Source organism: Limulus polyphemus, unplaced genomic scaffold (assembly GCF_000517525.1).
Source record: "Limulus polyphemus unplaced genomic scaffold, Limulus_polyphemus-2.1.2 Scaffold36, whole genome shotgun sequence".
In the NCBI taxonomy this organism is placed as follows: domain Eukaryota; kingdom Metazoa; phylum Arthropoda; class Merostomata; order Xiphosura; family Limulidae; genus Limulus; species Limulus polyphemus.
Window position 1 is genome coordinate 500,984 of NW_013665646.1, and position 17,741 is coordinate 518,724.

Consider the following 17,741-nt stretch of genomic DNA (forward strand, 5'->3'; position numbering starts at 1 on the left):
ACCACCAAGGGTGCATGCAGAAAAAAAATTAGGGGGGACAATACCCTTGTAATTACAAATACCTTATGATTTTGCAATAACATAGAATAATAATTTTACATATCTAGTAATTTTTTTTCTTTTTGAAAATTCAGGGGGTGGGGGTCAAGTGACCCCCCTTGCCCTTTCCTGTGGGTGCCCATGTTTACCACTATTTTTTGTAACTAAGGGTTTGATCGCATTTTTTATTGGATAACTTTTTTCAAATTACTCTAGTGTCACTCAAACTTAGGTTAGATAATACATATCCTAGGTTGTCACCATTTTAAGAATGAGAGGTAAAGAAAACCATTATTTCTAATAGCATTTCTGATTAGAATATCAAAGTGAAACTTTGCATTTTTCCTTTTAGCAGTGTCTTAGAAGCTGGAAATATTTGATGTGCATGGGCAGGCACAACTTCTTTTGATATTTGTTACTTAAATATTTCCTCATTTTTCTTTTTCCTGACACATGGTATAATCTAACAGTTAAGATTAAATATAGCTAGCCTAATATTTGCTCCCTACTTAAAGAGTTACACCATCTCAGTGATTATTCTGGGTTTTATTCTCTGTCTGGGACATAATATAACATAATATTTTGAGACAACATGGGACCTATTGGTCCATCTCAGCTGTTCCATCCTCAAAATTAAATTAAAAATAATTTTAGTAAAAATAAAAAAATTTAAACCTAGCCCTTTTCATTCATATACTTATCAAGTTTTTTCTTAAACTCACTTAAATTTACTGCCTCTACAACATCTGAAGGCAACCCATTCCAAAGGTGAACCACCCTGTTAGAAAAATAAAACTGTCTTAGCTGAAGATGACTCCTACCTTGCCAAATTTTATATTTGTGTCCCCTAGTCCTACTATTCTCATCGTCAACTATAAAAAAATAATGATACATCAACGATATCAATTCTCTTTACAATCTTAAAAACCTTAATCAGATCCCCCCTAGCTCTTCTTTTTTCAAGAGAAAACAATTTGAGAGAACTTAATTTATGTACATTTCAGAAGTTATTTTTATAAGATGAATTTGAAGATGTCATGTTCAATGCATGATATAGTTTATGAGAAATGTTCTTAGATATAATATGTATTTAAATATACTTATTATGCTGAAGGTGATTTAAAAGTGAACATTTAATTCCCAGGTGTGAAGGTGATGTGAATGAATGTCTCTCTAATCCATGTGGCAATCTTGGTACACAGGACTGTGTACAGTTAGTGAATGATTATCGCTGTGATTGCAAGCCTGGTTTTATGGGTCGACAATGTGAAAGCAAGGTTGACATCTGTGCATCTAATCCATGTTTAAATGGTGGAATATGTACTAGTCGACAAGGTGGTCCTCACTGTATTTGTCCTGTTGTAAGTATTTTATTCCTGTAATTTAAATATGTTTAACCAAAACATAATATTTATTAATCATAATGAAAACAGTAAAATGCCTTTTTTGTTCTTTTGTAAAAGGTTTTTGTTTATGAATATTGTATTTTGTTGAATAAATTTGCACTGTATTTTTGGTTAGATTCATCAAAAAAGGTAAAACTTATTTGTGAAGAATTTCTTTTAACAAAACCACAATCTAGACTCCTACTTATCTGATGATGAATACTAAATAATAGTTAAGTTTATTAGACTTAATTAGTAACATCTGACAAAACAAAGCTTTCTAAAGTCAGGTTAAAATTGCCTGCTCAGAACTTCTAATAGACCAACATGCATGCGATACATTTTAATAAGTTAGATGTGTTGCTCTTATCAAATGGTTTTTGCCAAAATATGTAAACTTGAATAAGAGATATTCATGATACTGTATATTGTAAATTTCAGGGTCAAAACACACAAAAAATTAAATGTTATGGACTTATTTTTCTATCAAGATTATAAGATCATTCAAAAGTAGTACAAATGCTGAATTTGATGGAAGTTCAAATTATGAAATTATTTTAGTCATTATAACAGAAATAAATGAAATAGAATTAGAAGGTGGCTAAACTGTGTAGTATTTGGATCTATTTAAACAATGCTGAAAATAAGCAAAGAGATACAGAATTATATACAATTTTGCATTAGAAGGTTTTGGGGGTAACAATTTAAAGTTTTATATTACCATATTACAGAGATGTTTAGCTATAAGTCAAAACAGTATATGAATTAATGTGATGGAAGAAATGAGACTGTATTGGTACTAAAACTCAGCTAAACCATATAATAAAGACTTTATTGTTAAAATAAGGCTTAACCCTAACTGATTTTTGTTTTTGTATTTTGTGTATAGGGATACTGGGGAGAAAACTGCAGCAATACTAACACTACATGTGCTAGTAGCCCTTGTAAGAATGGAGGCCAATGTCGATCTCATCGTGGTGGGTACACCTGTATCTGTCCTCAAGGGACCAGTGGCAAACACTGCGATATTGATGTTTATGATGAGTGCATGTCATCACCTTGTTTGAATGAGGGAAGCTGCATTGATAGCATTGGTAAGCTATATATCTTTTCTGATTTGTTAGATGCTAATATGCTATTAATGCTAATAATAAATCCCATAGCATCAGGTACTATAATAGTCAAGATAAGAATTATCTACTTGAGAAGCTCAGTGGACCATTGCCTTCCAAAACGATTTTTAAGCCATATCAGGGCAGTTATCTTAAAATTCTGTTCTTTATAATATCACTGGGACAGGGGTAAGTCTATGGACTTGCAACACTAAAATCAGGGGTTCGATTTCCCCTCAGTGGACACAGCAGATAGCCAGATGTGGGTTTATTATAAGAAAAACATACACACTTTATAATATATAACACTGATTTCCCATTTTAGTTTTCAGAATTTTAAACTCAGGATTGTTAGTATATTATTCTGGTTATGCCCAAGTAAAGCCTTTCTCTCCCTCCCAAGTGATATGATTGGAGCTATGAACAACAAGTAAATGACAACACATTCCTCAAACAACAACTACATGATATTCCACCAGTTAGACTAGTGGTTTTAAATTAAATATTCCTGCAAGTCTGATAGATTACAAGCCCAAATCAAGTCTTTAAGTACGATGAAATCTTGTATCGTCTTGTAGCCCTTGATATGCACTATCCTGTTAAATGTGTGATTTCTTAACTAACTCTTTCTCATAAGGTTGTATTGACAGAAAAGCCATTTTGAACTTCTAGCAGAATACAAAGAAAAAACAAACTTCTGTATCTGTGTGACAAAAAATTCTTTTATTTTAGAGATTTATTTTAGATTTAATTTTTTAATGTTAAAGTTTACTGATGTTCCATTTGTCTATGTTACAAATACTCAATATCCCTTTGCTTAAAATGAATTAGTTCAAGCAAGTTGACCAGTCTGAATTTATTAACAGACATAGCTATTAAGATTCAGTTTCTAAATATCATTTTGGTGCACAGGTAAATAAGTAAACAGAAATGAACAGACATATATAAATATTTGAAGACACTAATGCTTTCAGCTGATATTTTGCTTTGTTTTTTTCTCAGGTAAATTTGAGTGTGATTGTCCACCAAGCTGGAATGGGTTTCGCTGTGAAAGTTTTGATCCAGTCTTTAAAGGGGGGATTGGGACAGTTGTCTCTTCAGGTGGAAACCTTCAGAAGTCCTTAGAGGAAGAGAAAAAAGCATGTACTTTTAACAAGTGCAAGTTGAAAGCTAGAGACCTTCACTGTGATGAGGAGTGTAATAGTTTGGCCTGTAATTTTGATGGAGGGGATTGCTCTCTAGGTAATTGATAAAAGATATAAGTGTTATCATATTGCAATTGTTAAAGTACCAACCTGATGCAAGTTTTTAGATAGTGCTTAGTTCCGCCCCATGTAAGAAGTATACTTCTACACAAAATGTATGATATTTTGCTAATATTTAAAAAGAGATTCAAACAGTAACACTTCCTTATTTTCGTATGGTCCTTCACCTAAGCTATTGTCAAAGAGTTCTCAAGATTTAAGTATATTATCTTAAATTTAACTTATTGCAAGATGATTATGAAAGCTACTAAATAAGACAAATAATGAATTTTTTTTTAGTCCTAAGTTTCACACGATTTAAATTTTTTTTTCCTTGTATAACATTTAAAACAATGTCTTAGACAGCAAAAATAGTTTCAGAATGTATAACATGAGATTACCTTCTGCTTCAAAAAAGCTTTTTTGTAATATTGAAACATAAATAACAAAAAATCAGTTGCAGCATGATGAATTTTTAATATAAAAATGAGTAAAAATAGGCTTCTAAAACCTCCTATTACAGAAACATAAATATCATCAATTTCTCTAACAAAACCTCGAATAAATGACTCTTAAATTGCATGCCTTAGTAAAAAGCCTTGATTTGGCTATAACCTCTTCTAAGTTATTAAGTATTGATTTACCTCAAACTTTTCAATTTTTCGTAACTTACAAATTTAGATTTCATGAAAATGATACTTTTCAAAATTCCTAAACGGAAACGAGAGAATTTTCCACAAATCAAAATAGAATGATAAAAAAAATTTACCAAGCTAACACCACCTTTGGGAACTGTTTGTAAAATTTCATGTATTAATTAAATATTATATTTTTTATCATGTAAACATTGTTCAACTGAAATCAATCATAACTTCATGATGACCCACTCCTTTGAGTCAAAATATCTTTAGCTAAATATTTAAACATATTCCTACTGCAAAACTGTGTATTACTCATTGAGAATATATTAAATTTAATACTTTTGTATTTAAAAACCAATACAATGGCTCATATTCTTGAAACAAGGAAGAAAATATAGATTAAAAGTTAAAACATACATAAAAACTTTTATTTTTGCTTATAGGAATCAATCCTTGGGAAAACTGTACAGCAGCTATCAACTGTTGGGATGTGTTCCGTAACGAGGAATGCAACATTGAATGTAACAATATTGAATGTCTCTTTGATGGGTTTGATTGCACTCAAAACCTTCCACCATGCAAGTATGTACAGTTTACTGGAGAATATTTTTATAAACCAACATTTTTGTACAGTATATAGGGAATCATCTTTGTAAAGCAGGTTTTTAGTTTATACTGTGTTTTCTGTACCTCTTAAAAATTTCAAACTCGTTGATGAGCCTCATTGAAATCATCACCCCAGAAGTTTTCTTTTAATCTTTGGGCATTTCACATGTGTTTCTTTATGAAATATTTTTTTAAATTAATATTTTCAAAGGAAGCACTTAAATTATTGATTTGATTTATTTGTCATTGGAATGAAACTTAGTTTGCATATAACAAGATACTTGAAATGTACTTGGGCTTCACATTTTCAATGAATTTCAAAGTAACAGGAAAAATATTAAATACCCTAGGTTTCATAAAAGTGAATGTGTTTGAAATTTATTATAATTTACTCCACAACGTTTGTTTCGTTATTTTTATTTTACTGAAAAAATAGAAGCATGGAGTAATATAAAGTTGAAGAAAGGAACAATGTTGCACTGAATCAATTAAAATCTTTAAAATCTATTAACCAAGACCTAAATGTTTTGACAACTGCTGATGATAGTAAACCAAATACTGTGTACTGTTGTTCTTTTATATCCGTTGAACTTGTACATTTTTGTGCAGGTAAGATTATGAAGATTTAGTTAGTTTTTGTTATAAAGAAAATTATTAAAAAAACGGAAAACAAAGTATGAGTGGATTCATAGAACATTCTGAAAATTGTAATTTATCAACAAAATCTAACAAATTAGAAATTGATTGAATAAATCTTCATATAAAAGATTTCCTGGCATACTGGGACAACTAAATGGAGATGACATTGTACGGTTATTATTATATATATCCATGGCTTTGATATTTATGCAGTGTTGAAGTCATAGCGTTTTCTATATTTTTAGCTATATTTAAGATAAAAAAAAATTTTTTTACTCAATAAATAAACTTTGCATCAAATGAAAAAGCTTTCATCACAAAGGGTTCTTGATCTAATTTTCTCATTGATTACTTTCAGTGAAATGTATGATAGCTACTGTCATATGAACTATGCTAATGGAAAGTGTGACTATGGATGTAATAATGAAGAGTGTAATTGGGATGGCTTGGATTGTGAAGATGACAAACCTCAGTTAGCAAATGGTGAAATGGTCATCACCCTTCTGATAGATTTACCAGTAAGTTCATACATTATTAACTCTTCACTTACGGTTTTAAAACAGACCATAAAAGAAAACATAAACAATTAGTTTATATATATTATTCAGTGCTTCTTGCAAATGAGCATACATTCCCTTAATGTTCCACATAATGTTGAAATTTATGCTTTTTCATTTCTCCACTCTATTAACATAGTTATTAATGTGGTAAATTAACTGGATTAACATAGTTATTAATGTGGTAAATTAACTGGATTAACATAGTTATTAATGTGGTAAATTAACTGGATTAACATAGTTATTAATATGGTAAATTAACTGGATTAACATAGTTATTAATGTGATAAATTAACTGGATTAACATAGTTATTAATGGGGTAAATTAACTGGATTAACATAGTTATTAATGTGGTAAATTAACTGGATTAACATAGTTATTAATATAGAATATCTCACCTGAATTAACATCATCATTAATATAGTATATCTCAACTGGATTATTTGACTAACCCAATATTCTTGTGAACAAAATCAAACTATTTTTGAAAGCTACACGAGGGCTATCTGCTCTAGCCGTCCCTAATTTAGCAGTGTAAGAATAGAGAGAAGGCAGCTAGTCATCACCACCGACTGCCAACTCTTGGGCTACTCTTTTACCAACGAATAGTGGGATTGACTGTCACATTATAACGCCCCGATGGCTGAAAGGGCAAGCATGTTTGGTGTGAAGGGGATTTGAACCCACAACCCTCAGATTGTGAGTCGAGCTCCCTAACCACCTGGCCATGCTGGACCGATTTTTGAGAGAAAAGTCATTCATAATATAATGTTTTTCATTGTTTTAAAGTATGTGTAAAGAATATGATAATTTTAAAATATTTGTGTGTTGAATTGTCATAAGTCCACTAGATCTGGTTCATAGCTGCTCAACTATAATATATCCTTTCAGTATTAATTTTTTTTATGAAATCTCTACAATGATCTTGATATATTTGTTTATTTCCAAATAAATGATATTAATTTGAATGTAAACAAGACTGGTAAAACTATTACAAAAGTTATTACTGAGAAAATCTTTTAAGATTTTTTTAATGGATATTATTACTGTGTATTATTCACAATAAAATTGCATTGGTGTGCTTAGGAGTAATCCATTGCATTCCATAAAAAAAGATGAAAGTTTTTTTAAATAATTATATAAAAAAATGTTTTTTTTCAAAAGTTATACATGGCTGAAATACATGGTTTTAGTGTAAAATATAGTCTGCTTTGATAATGCTATCACTCCTCATGGTTTTGTATATTGAAATATATCTTATGTTAAGTTACTCGACACCTAAGTGTTGTAAAGGAGATTTATTTATATTGTCATTAGGATTTTGAAACTACTGTCTTATCCTTCCTGAGGGAAATTGGCCGTGTTCTGCGAACAAATTTAAAAATTAAAACAAATGATAAAGGAGATCAGATGATTTATCCTTGGAAACCCAAAGACCCAGACAGTTTTCCACGGCATCGTGGACAAAATGGGTAAGTTCTAATAGCTATATCTTGTAGCCTATCATGAAAGTCATGTAGTGATTGAAAGAATTCTTTGTTGGTTGACAAGTTCTACTCGCATTTATGAGTGGAAGAGTAAGAGAAGTTGTTTTAATCTGTTTGATGAAAACATTGCATGAAATTTAAAACAGAATAAAAACACTCATATATTTAAATAATACATGTAATAACATTAACTGTGTACCAATTGATCATAATTAGCTAAAAACCAATTAATGGAAAAATGATGCCCATTTGTGTGGATATATAAGAAAAAAGTTTCCTGTGTTAGAACGACATTATAGATACATCACAATTTCTTCAATCCTGTGTGTGGAGAATTTGTATATTGATTTAAAACATTCCTGTGTAGCTTCACTTAGAGGGTTTTTGAGTAAGCACACAGGAAAAGTGTAGCTGTTAATAATTACACAGTAGTTATACATGTTTTGTTGCTAAGTTATTGATTTACACTAAAATTTGAGGCAAATTTTAATTTTCATGAATACATGTTTTTGACAGGACTTGGGAATTGCTAAAATTGGGCAAATTATGATGCTTGAATTTATTTTAACTGTTTTTTTTGTTGTTGTCATTCCAGAATTGAAGTTCATCTGGAAATTGATAATCGAAGGTGTCTTAAGTCAACATACAGTGAATGTTTCCAGTCAGCAGCAGAAGTAAGTGTATAGAATATTGTAAAGAATTATGCAATTAAATGTAATTTTTTTTCTATTTTGTATAAGCTGGAATAAAATGTTGAGATGTTTGTAAACTTTAAGTGTCTGAAACAGAGTTTATTTCACAGGCTGCACGATTTCTTGCTGCATCTCATTCTCGTCACTCCTTGGACACAGCTTTCCAGATTGAACAGATTCGAAGTTCGGATGAATTACAGGAGACTCGTGGCTCTGATGTTACTTATCCAAACATGGTTTACATTGTTATTGGGGTGATTGTCATAATTTTACTTGGACTGCTGCTTGGTGTACTGGTTACAGCACAGAGGAAACGAGTACATGGTATAACCTGGTTTCCTGAGGGATTTTTTAGGACCAGTAGTGGTCAGAGACGACAGTCACGACGCCGAGGACCAGATGGACAAGAAATGAGGTATAGTTAGTGATACTGCTATGAAATAAAAAACTAAGCAGAGTTACTGATATGTATTAACAAGCTTAAATAAGTAAGTATAAATATTAGATAGTTGATTGGTTTAAAAAATGATACATATTCTACAATACAAAAGGAAAATACCATTTTTTTGTTTTGTAGACTATATGTTATGCCATTTTTTTATATGTTAAGACATTAACTTGTAATATCATGCTGTTGAAATTAGTAGTAAAGAAAACTATACATGTTATACATGTTTTCTTTCAATTCAAATGTTGGAATATGTTCTTTATATTGAAACTGCAATGTTTTTTTTTTTCTTCACTGAAGGAATATGCATAAGCATGCTTCTTCTCACAGAATTAATGTGGATGCCAATGATAACAGTGCCATGCCTTCAGATATAGGAGGATGGAGTGATGAGGATATGGACGATGATCCTCCATTAAAAAGGATGAAAAGTGATCATTCACCAGATCCTAGTTTTGGAGATACTCACACAGTAATGACCACTACTGATTATGATGAGAATGACCCTCGGCCTTGGACACAACAACATCTTGATGCAGCAGATGTTCGTAATCCCGACATTCTTGCTTTAACTCCTCCACAAGGAGATAATGAATTAGATCCAGGAAACATTGATGTTGACGTTAGAGGTCCAGGTGTGTATGATTGTACATAAAATCTAGTAATGAGTACATGTGATATATTAGATTGACCATGTTTCTTTGTGTTTTTACACTTTCAATTAAGCCTAATTAAAAAAAACAGAGGAAAAAGATGTTTTCCTTGAAAAAAAAAACGACAACACTAATTACAGAGGGAAGATTTTTTAAAGTCTTAAGTGTAAATAACTGGCTTAAAAAATATTCACTTTTTTAGTTTTTTATCGTTCTTCAATCATTTATCATTTCATTATGATTTTTTTTTATGTATTCCAGTTTTTGTGTTTTCTATCCCTAATTTTCCTTTGTTTTATCTTTTATGTAGGAGGCCTTACACCTCTCATGTTAGCATCTTTTAGAGGAGGAGGCTTGGACACGGGTGAAGATGTTGAAGAAGATGATGGATCTGTGAGCATGATTCAGGATCTTCTCACTCAAGGAGCTAAGATCAACATGATGACTGAAAGAACAGGTAAGTCATTTAATTATAATTCAGTAAACATACTTGAAACCAATTTAGTTTAACATAATTATTTCGCAAGACAAGAGAAACAATCATTCAGATACTTTATTGCCAACATGTTATTAAATTTTAATGATTATTTGACATTCTCCATGTGAAAACATTCCAACTCTTTAAGAAAATACATAGATAAAGATATATATTACCAAACCACATGTGGAGCCAAAAATAAACAAAGTGGGTTTGTTGATAAAACACAAATGCAGCATTTATTTTTTGTAATGACTTGACACTTTCGTTTTGGAGTATTTTATTTTCTGTTTCAATTGTTTGTTCTACTACACTGATATAATTAATACAAACCATACTAGATATTAAAGTTTTCACAGGATTTTTTTTTTTCACTTAAAAACTGTTTTATGTGATTCTGTATCTCAGAATTCTACAAATAATGAAGTCTTCCACTTTAATTTATATATTATCATTGAAAGTTTACATATACGTAAATACTTAATGATCATTAATTATGAAAAGAAAATTTCTTTATATCATCACCTAAATATAACATTTAGTATTCAGTTCTTATGGATATATAATAATTAATGTGTAGATAGTTTATTTCTCGTATTTTAAAGAAGAACATAAATAGCTTGAAAATATTATACACTAAAGTAAGAAGTCAAAACAGCAATGTGTGTTATCTCCAACATAATATATAAAAAATTTATCTTCTGAATTGCAGTCTAAAATTTAAAAAAATTACTTCTAAACAGGGGATATTTTGTGATGGTAAGTGCAATTAATTTTGATCTCTTTTAAATATTTCTCTTTGCAAGTTTTTCCAATGAATGTATTATTTTGTGTTTTATAGTTAATTGATTTGTATGTATTTTAAATCCAGGAGAAACATCTCTTCATCTAGCTGCTAGATATGCACGTGCAGATGCTGCTAAAAAATTGCTGGATGCAGGAGCTGATGCTAATTCTCAAGATAATACTGGTCGAACTCCTTTGCATGCATCTATCTCAGCTGATGCTCAGGGAGTCTTCCAGGTAAATACACATTTATTATGTTTAAGAGGAGAATGAAAGTCATTTAAATCTACAAAGTTTCCCTAGTGGGACAGTTGTAATTCTACAAATTTACAACACTAGAATCAGGGGTTTGATTCCCCTTGATGGACACAGCAGACAACCCAATATGGCTTTGCTATAAGAAAAACACACACACACACACAAATCTACAAGAGATTCAAGATGCAGTTAAGATCTTATATTTTTGAAGCATAATCATAGTAAAGGTTAGAGGCATTTCTATGTTTATTTTTACAAATGTGATGTTTATGTTTTTTTATATTGAAATAACATATTTTTAAATACACATTAATTTTGATATTTTGTGCTATCAATCATAAGTGTCACTTTTTTTCTTTATACTAATAACTACTATAATTGTTTCTTTTTTTAGCACCTAAACACTAATTTAATACTTTCTTTAGTATTACTAGAAGTTTTTACTGACACCTGTTGTTAACAGTGAGAACTGTTTAAGTTATTTTTTTTAGTATTGCATTGTTTTCTAAAATTGTTTTTATGGTTGAAATACTTCTCTTTTTAAAGCATTTTTTGTGAGACATATTTTAATTTAAAGTATTACTCAGCTTGTTTTACTCTCAATAGGCCTGTGTGTGTGTTTATGTACTTATTTTGTGGTCAAGCAGTCTCTTTTTTTTTCTGAACTTTATTTATTTTTAAAAGTTCTCTTTGAGCTGTTTATGTTGTAAAACTTGTTTTTGTTAAACATGTCTTTGTATTTGTTAAGAAACAACATACATACATTTTGTTTTCAGATTTTGTTAAGAAATAGAGCCACAAATTTAAATGCCAGAATGCATGATGGAACAACTCCATTGATCCTTGCTTCAAGACTTGCAATAGAGGGGATGGTTGAAGACCTGATAAGTGCTGAAGCTGATATTAATGCAACTGATGATCTAGGTGAGTTATATGAGTGTCAAAAATCAATTTTGGAAAAGCCTAGAACATTTAGTAAGTTTTGAAATGAAACATGGTTCAACATGTGTACTTTGTACATCTTGTAGAAAATGTTACTTACTGTTAGATATTTATATATTTTTATGTGGAAAAATTATCAGTAAAAAGTATGTACATTAGAAGTATGTTTTTGATCATGGATTTGCTGATATGTTAGTAAAATATTAGTGTGTTTTCTCTGGCAAAGATAGTTCAATGGGGAAATAAAAAAAAATTAAAATTGTTCTAAGGGAGACAGAAATATATACTCAGTGTTTTGGTTAAAAGACCTTCACCCATCTTATTCACTTTGATTGATTTTAACTATTTATTTGTATTCAGCCTCCATCATGACTTAGCTGTATTCATTTGTTTATTCATAAGATAATATTGACTGGTATATCCTAAACTATCATACTAAAAAGATCTAAGGTATTGGCAACAAACAAATGTAAGGTTTAGAAATTACAGTAGTCTAAAGTTATGATTAATATTCCTACAAGGATTAAATATGATCATATATAAAAATACAGAAATGTTTTGATTTGAAAATTTACCCATCATTTTACTTTTTTTGGGGGGGGGGGGAAGCCACACTACTCTGCTTAGGAAATTTCTACAACCTTACCTTCTTTTATAATATGGCTGGGCAACAAATTGCATGAAACTATACCTAAAAACATAAGATGGAACATGATAGATTAGCTGATTGAAAGTTTTTGCTTATTTCATAAAGTAGTTTTTGAAAATACACTAACCATTTTAACATTTTATGTTGCTCACATTTCCTATAACCTTCTCGCATTTATTGTATATTGTAATATAGAAACATATCAGCTGACATTATGTAATAATATTATTGTAATATATAATCATATCGGCTAACATTATGTAATAATATTATTGCAATATATAAACATATCGGCTGTCATTATGTAATAATATTATTGTGATATAGAAACATGTTGGCTAACATTATGTAATAATATTATTGTAATATAGAAACATGTCGGCTAACATCATGTAATAATATACTAATCAATTTTGTGATAAAATGTGAGTTACTATGATTTCCTATTAAAACTTGTAACACTGACTGGGTGATGAGAAAAGTTATTGTTAGGTCAAGGTGGAACCCTGGACAAACTTTATTTATGATGAAAGTGTACCAAAGTAGGTACAAAAGTTACATCAGCTCTTCCTTTTTTTTCTTAAGTCATATGTAGCTATGTTTACTGAAGATGACATTGCAATCTTGAGATGGTCAGAATATTGTTTTATTATCTAATTCATATTGCAACAAGCTCATATTTCTGAATAATAACCAAGGAATTTTAGTTTTTAACACTCAAGAAAGTAAAACTCGTGAAGTACAGAACAAAATTTACATAAACAAAAGAGACTTATTAGAGTTCAATGGGAAACACATATATATATAAGCACACATTAGTTTCATTAGTTTACTGAGTAATGAAAAATATGAATATTTCTAGATATATATCTTCATTGAAATTTCAGAATTATGTGTGTAGATTAATTTTTGCTCTATACTGTTTTACTCTATACTCTATAATTTTGCTCTATAAATTATACTGTTCTATTTAAGATTTTTTCCCTTCAATTTTAGGGAAAACTGCACTTCACTGGGCAGCAGCAGTAAATAATGTGGATGCTGTCCGAGCACTTCTGTCTCACGGAGCAAACAGAGATGTCCAAGATAACAAAGAAGAGACACCGCTCTTTTTAGCGGCCAGGGAAGGGAGTTATCAGGCAGCGAAAGTACTGCTGGAGCACTTTGCTAATAGAGACATTACTGACCATATGGACCGTCTTCCAAGAGATGTAGCCTTAGAACGTATGCACCATGATATTGTGAGGTTGTTAGATGAATTCATAGCTCAAAGTCCGCAAATATCTCGCATACCTAACAGTATGGATGGATCCACGATCTCTCCACAAACACTCATCAGCTCCACCAGATCCACTAAGTCTAAGAAGAGGCCAAAGGTAAACGCTTTAGTTAACATGTCCATGCAAGATGGAAAAAATCATTCTTTTCAAAATAGTGAGGGTGGGATCAGAAGAAAGGTTTCCATGAAGAAACAAAAGGAACAGGGATCATATGACATGCATGGAATGGAAGGGCAGCTTAACTTGCCTCCTTTGAACTCCTTTGAAGCTCAACATTTGAATGGTGCACATCATGCATTTACTAATACTTTATACAGTGGACATGGCTTAGCCCTGTCTCACTCAGATCTGACATCCCTTGATAACATTGCCTGTACAATGCATATGAAACAACCCCCTACTTATGAGGATTGTATTAATCCCCAGTTATATGGAACCATTGGAGACATGGAAAGACAACTAGTGTATGTAAATGAGGGGATGCTACCTCATATGCACACGGTAGAGAATGTTGCACCTCACCATCTTCGACAAAACTCCATGCAAGGAAGTGTGACATTGTCTCAGGTCCCACCGTCTCACCAGTACTCTTCATCTTCTCCAGTGAAGCAACGGCCATCACTTCCAACTTCCCCTACCCACATGGCTGCTATGAGGGCAGCCCACCAGCAGAAAAATGCACACATTCAACCACAACAAAATGTGAATCATAGCTATGACTTTCCCACCATGCTTGGCACCACTAGTCAGAAGATAAATCCACAGGGGTCAGCAGCTGGTCAGCAACAAGTGCCTTGTAATCACCCATTTCAGTTCCCAACTCCTCCTTCCCAACATAGTTATAGTGGGTCAGAGGCTACGCCCCAGCATTATATGCATCCCCCAGAGACATACTTAACTCCTTCTCCTGAATCTCCTGGCCAGTGGTCAAGTTCCTCCCCACATTCTGCTCAAAGTGACTGGTCTGAAGGTATTTCTAGCCCTATGAATGCAAATAACCTACAACCACTTTCATCAATGGAACCACAACAAGCAGTAACACAACCTCATCAGCAAGTTCAAAACACACATCCTCCCTCAGAAGCAGTATTTATATAGTGAATAGAGAGCTTCTGTTTGAAAAAACCACATTTTGACAGTGTAAATGTGTGAATAGGCACCAGACGAAGAAGAACTGGTGAATGAGATCACTTTGAAATAGAACAATCATTCTCCCGTCATTAACTTTTGTGTACTTTGATCAATAGTCTTTGGTGCCTTTTGTGTTTTGATGTGGTACAAAAATACTCATATCCAAAAACTGTAGTTGCTTCGTAGAATGTATTTATTTCAATACACAAGACTATCTTGTTTCAAGTAGTGACAACATTTTGATTATGCCATTAGAATTCACAGACCTCACAGTGAATAGTATTTTCAGAATGAGAGGGGTAAATATATTATTTGTAATCTACCTTTTAATATTTCAGTCCTAAGTGTGACAAGGTACATGTTTTTTTTTAATACACTTCACTTAATTTCTATTAAGGTATTATTCCCGTTTCTTATTTGTATAAATTATGGATATTATTTTTGATAAAATTACATTTATTCTGTGTGATCACAATGTCTTCCATTGTAAGTTTCAAACAAATGTAAGCATTTATATTATGTGACTTTTTTTTTTACATTTGCAAGTTATAATCTGCAGCTAATTTTACTTCATTTGGTTGAAAAAAAAATACTGAGTGTAAAGTGATAATGTACTTCTGCACTTATGTACACACACGAAAAATATGTTTTATATTTAAACAATTAAAGCAAAAGTATATGACTGTAAAATGAAAAAAAAAAGATCAAATTTATAACTAACAAATAATAATACATTTGAAATGAATTATATACATAATGAAAGCATCATGAGCACCAACCCATTTATTTAAAAGTTATATTAATAACCTATTATTATCTCCTTGTTACTTTGTTTTGTACCATTATTTACAGTAACATACTGTTTTTGTTAGATAGGTTTCTACCACAATCTCTACAGAAATGGGAATAATTTACCATAACTTTTTAAAATAATGTTAAACTATGTAAGATACTAAATTATTGGAAAACAAAACTTTCACTCCTCTGATGATCAAAATGAGCAAAGAAAGTTTATGTAGTAATACGTGTAGAGATCTAAAAACTGTTTCACTCCAGTTTGTGATTCAGGTACGAAAAAATTGTTTTTCAGTGTTGGAAAAGTGAATTCTAGTTACGCCTAATTCCAATTAATTTCTTACATTTCAAGTTTTACTTAAAGATACTGTGAATATTTTGTGTGTGTGTGTTTGACAGCAGAACTTACATTAAATGTCGCTCTCATGGTTTCTGTTAAAACAAACAAAAAATAGAATATGCAAGGTTGTACCTAAGAGTATGTCGTTAAAAAAAATACGCCTTAAATTACTTTTATTAATTGTATATACAAACCGTTGTAACATAGCTGAAGGGTTTTAGTATGTTAGTTCAATCAGAGTTGCCTTTTGTCCTCTCAAAAAACAACAACATGACATTTGGCCTATATAAGTAATGTTTTCTTTCATGTTAATAAGTGTTTCTGTACAAAAACAAATTTTTCCATACTTTTGATACAATTAAATGTATTGATTTCGTACATATTTGTAAGATGTGTATTCATGTGTGTATTTTTTTCTTAGTCACTTGCTTTACTAGCTAACTTACTGTACTAAAATGAATGTTTTAGATGTAATTTCCAAATATTTTTTTTTACAATTATACGCAAGAATGCCCTGTAGGTTAACACCTAATTAATACGTGCTAACGATGTTGAACACATAAGTAAATATACGACAAAGATACTTAACACGATATAGTATGTATGTATATATATATATATATTATTTATAGCAATATTACTGGCAATACCCCCCCCCCCCAGTGGCAAAGCGGCATGTCTGCGGACTTACAACGCTAGAATCCTGGTTTCGATACCCGTGGTGGACAGAGTACAGATAGCCCATTGTGTAGCTTTGTGCTTAATTCCAAACAAACAAACAATACCCACGCGGTTGTCACGTGAAGTTTTTATATAGATGTTTCAGGGTGTTCTTTATTTCCATTTTATTTTAAAATGCATATTTGAAAAATTAGAATTCCTCCATACTTTTTAAAACTCTCTAAAAGTGAAAACAAAACTATGGTAAACAAGTTCACACGATTCGTATGTCAGGCAGCTCGCTCCAGAGTGGAACTAATATGATATCTCGGTAATCCGCCAGGTGGGAACATCAGCTACAAATGTATCCCGGTCCCTGTTTGTAATTGAATGCTACTGATAAGGTTAGTGAACTCGACTACTATTAGTGCACATCCTACGAAGTTGTGTGTTATGTATGGTCAAAGTTCTAAAAGTAGTTCTTTTTATTATTGTTGTTGCTGCTGTTGACATTCCTACTGTGATTGGTGTATTTATCAAACTGTTTGTTTTCTGGATATTCATGCTAAGCTACTCAAGACCTATGTGTGCTAGCTGTACCTAATTTTGAATCCTGACTCAAAAAAAAAAAAGGCAGCTAGTCGGTAGTATCCACCAATCGTTACTGCCTGACAAAGGGTGTCTGCTCGAAACGTAGCACAAATTACACGTCATTTAGACGTGTCAGTTTATTCTTTATTATTATTTATCTAAGTTTTTCTTTTCGCGTCTGCGGAACAACACTCATTCAATATTATCCACCGCTAACTCTAGTGTGATTGAATATTGGGTTTGTGACCCTGAAAATGTCCCCACAACTCCATTTTTGCCCCCCCCCCGAGTGGCACAGCGGTATGTCTGCGGACTTACATCGCTAGA

The 17,741-nt window shown here is 31.5% G+C and overlaps 1 protein-coding gene across 1 annotated transcript in view; it reads left to right on the forward strand.

The window, feature by feature from the left end:
* LOC106460853 (neurogenic locus Notch protein-like) overlaps positions 1 to 16,541 on the forward strand; it is an 87,395-nt gene extending 70,854 nt beyond the window's left edge. Inside the window, exons 18-30 of the mRNA XM_013920600.2 lie at positions 1,184 to 1,400; positions 2,314 to 2,518; positions 3,539 to 3,778; positions 4,865 to 5,003; positions 6,025 to 6,184; positions 7,542 to 7,696; positions 8,307 to 8,385; positions 8,514 to 8,818; positions 9,152 to 9,486; positions 9,815 to 9,961; positions 10,854 to 11,005; positions 11,803 to 11,950; positions 13,614 to 16,541. Of these exons, the coding sequence (XP_013776054.1) occupies positions 1,184 to 1,400; positions 2,314 to 2,518; positions 3,539 to 3,778; positions 4,865 to 5,003; positions 6,025 to 6,184; positions 7,542 to 7,696; positions 8,307 to 8,385; positions 8,514 to 8,818; positions 9,152 to 9,486; positions 9,815 to 9,961; positions 10,854 to 11,005; positions 11,803 to 11,950; positions 13,614 to 14,995 (3,664 nt within the window). The 3' untranslated portion in view covers positions 14,996 to 16,541. The remainder of the gene's footprint in view (positions 1 to 1,183; positions 1,401 to 2,313; positions 2,519 to 3,538; positions 3,779 to 4,864; positions 5,004 to 6,024; positions 6,185 to 7,541; positions 7,697 to 8,306; positions 8,386 to 8,513; positions 8,819 to 9,151; positions 9,487 to 9,814; positions 9,962 to 10,853; positions 11,006 to 11,802; positions 11,951 to 13,613) is intronic.
* Positions 16,542 to 17,741: the final 1,200 nt, after the last annotated feature.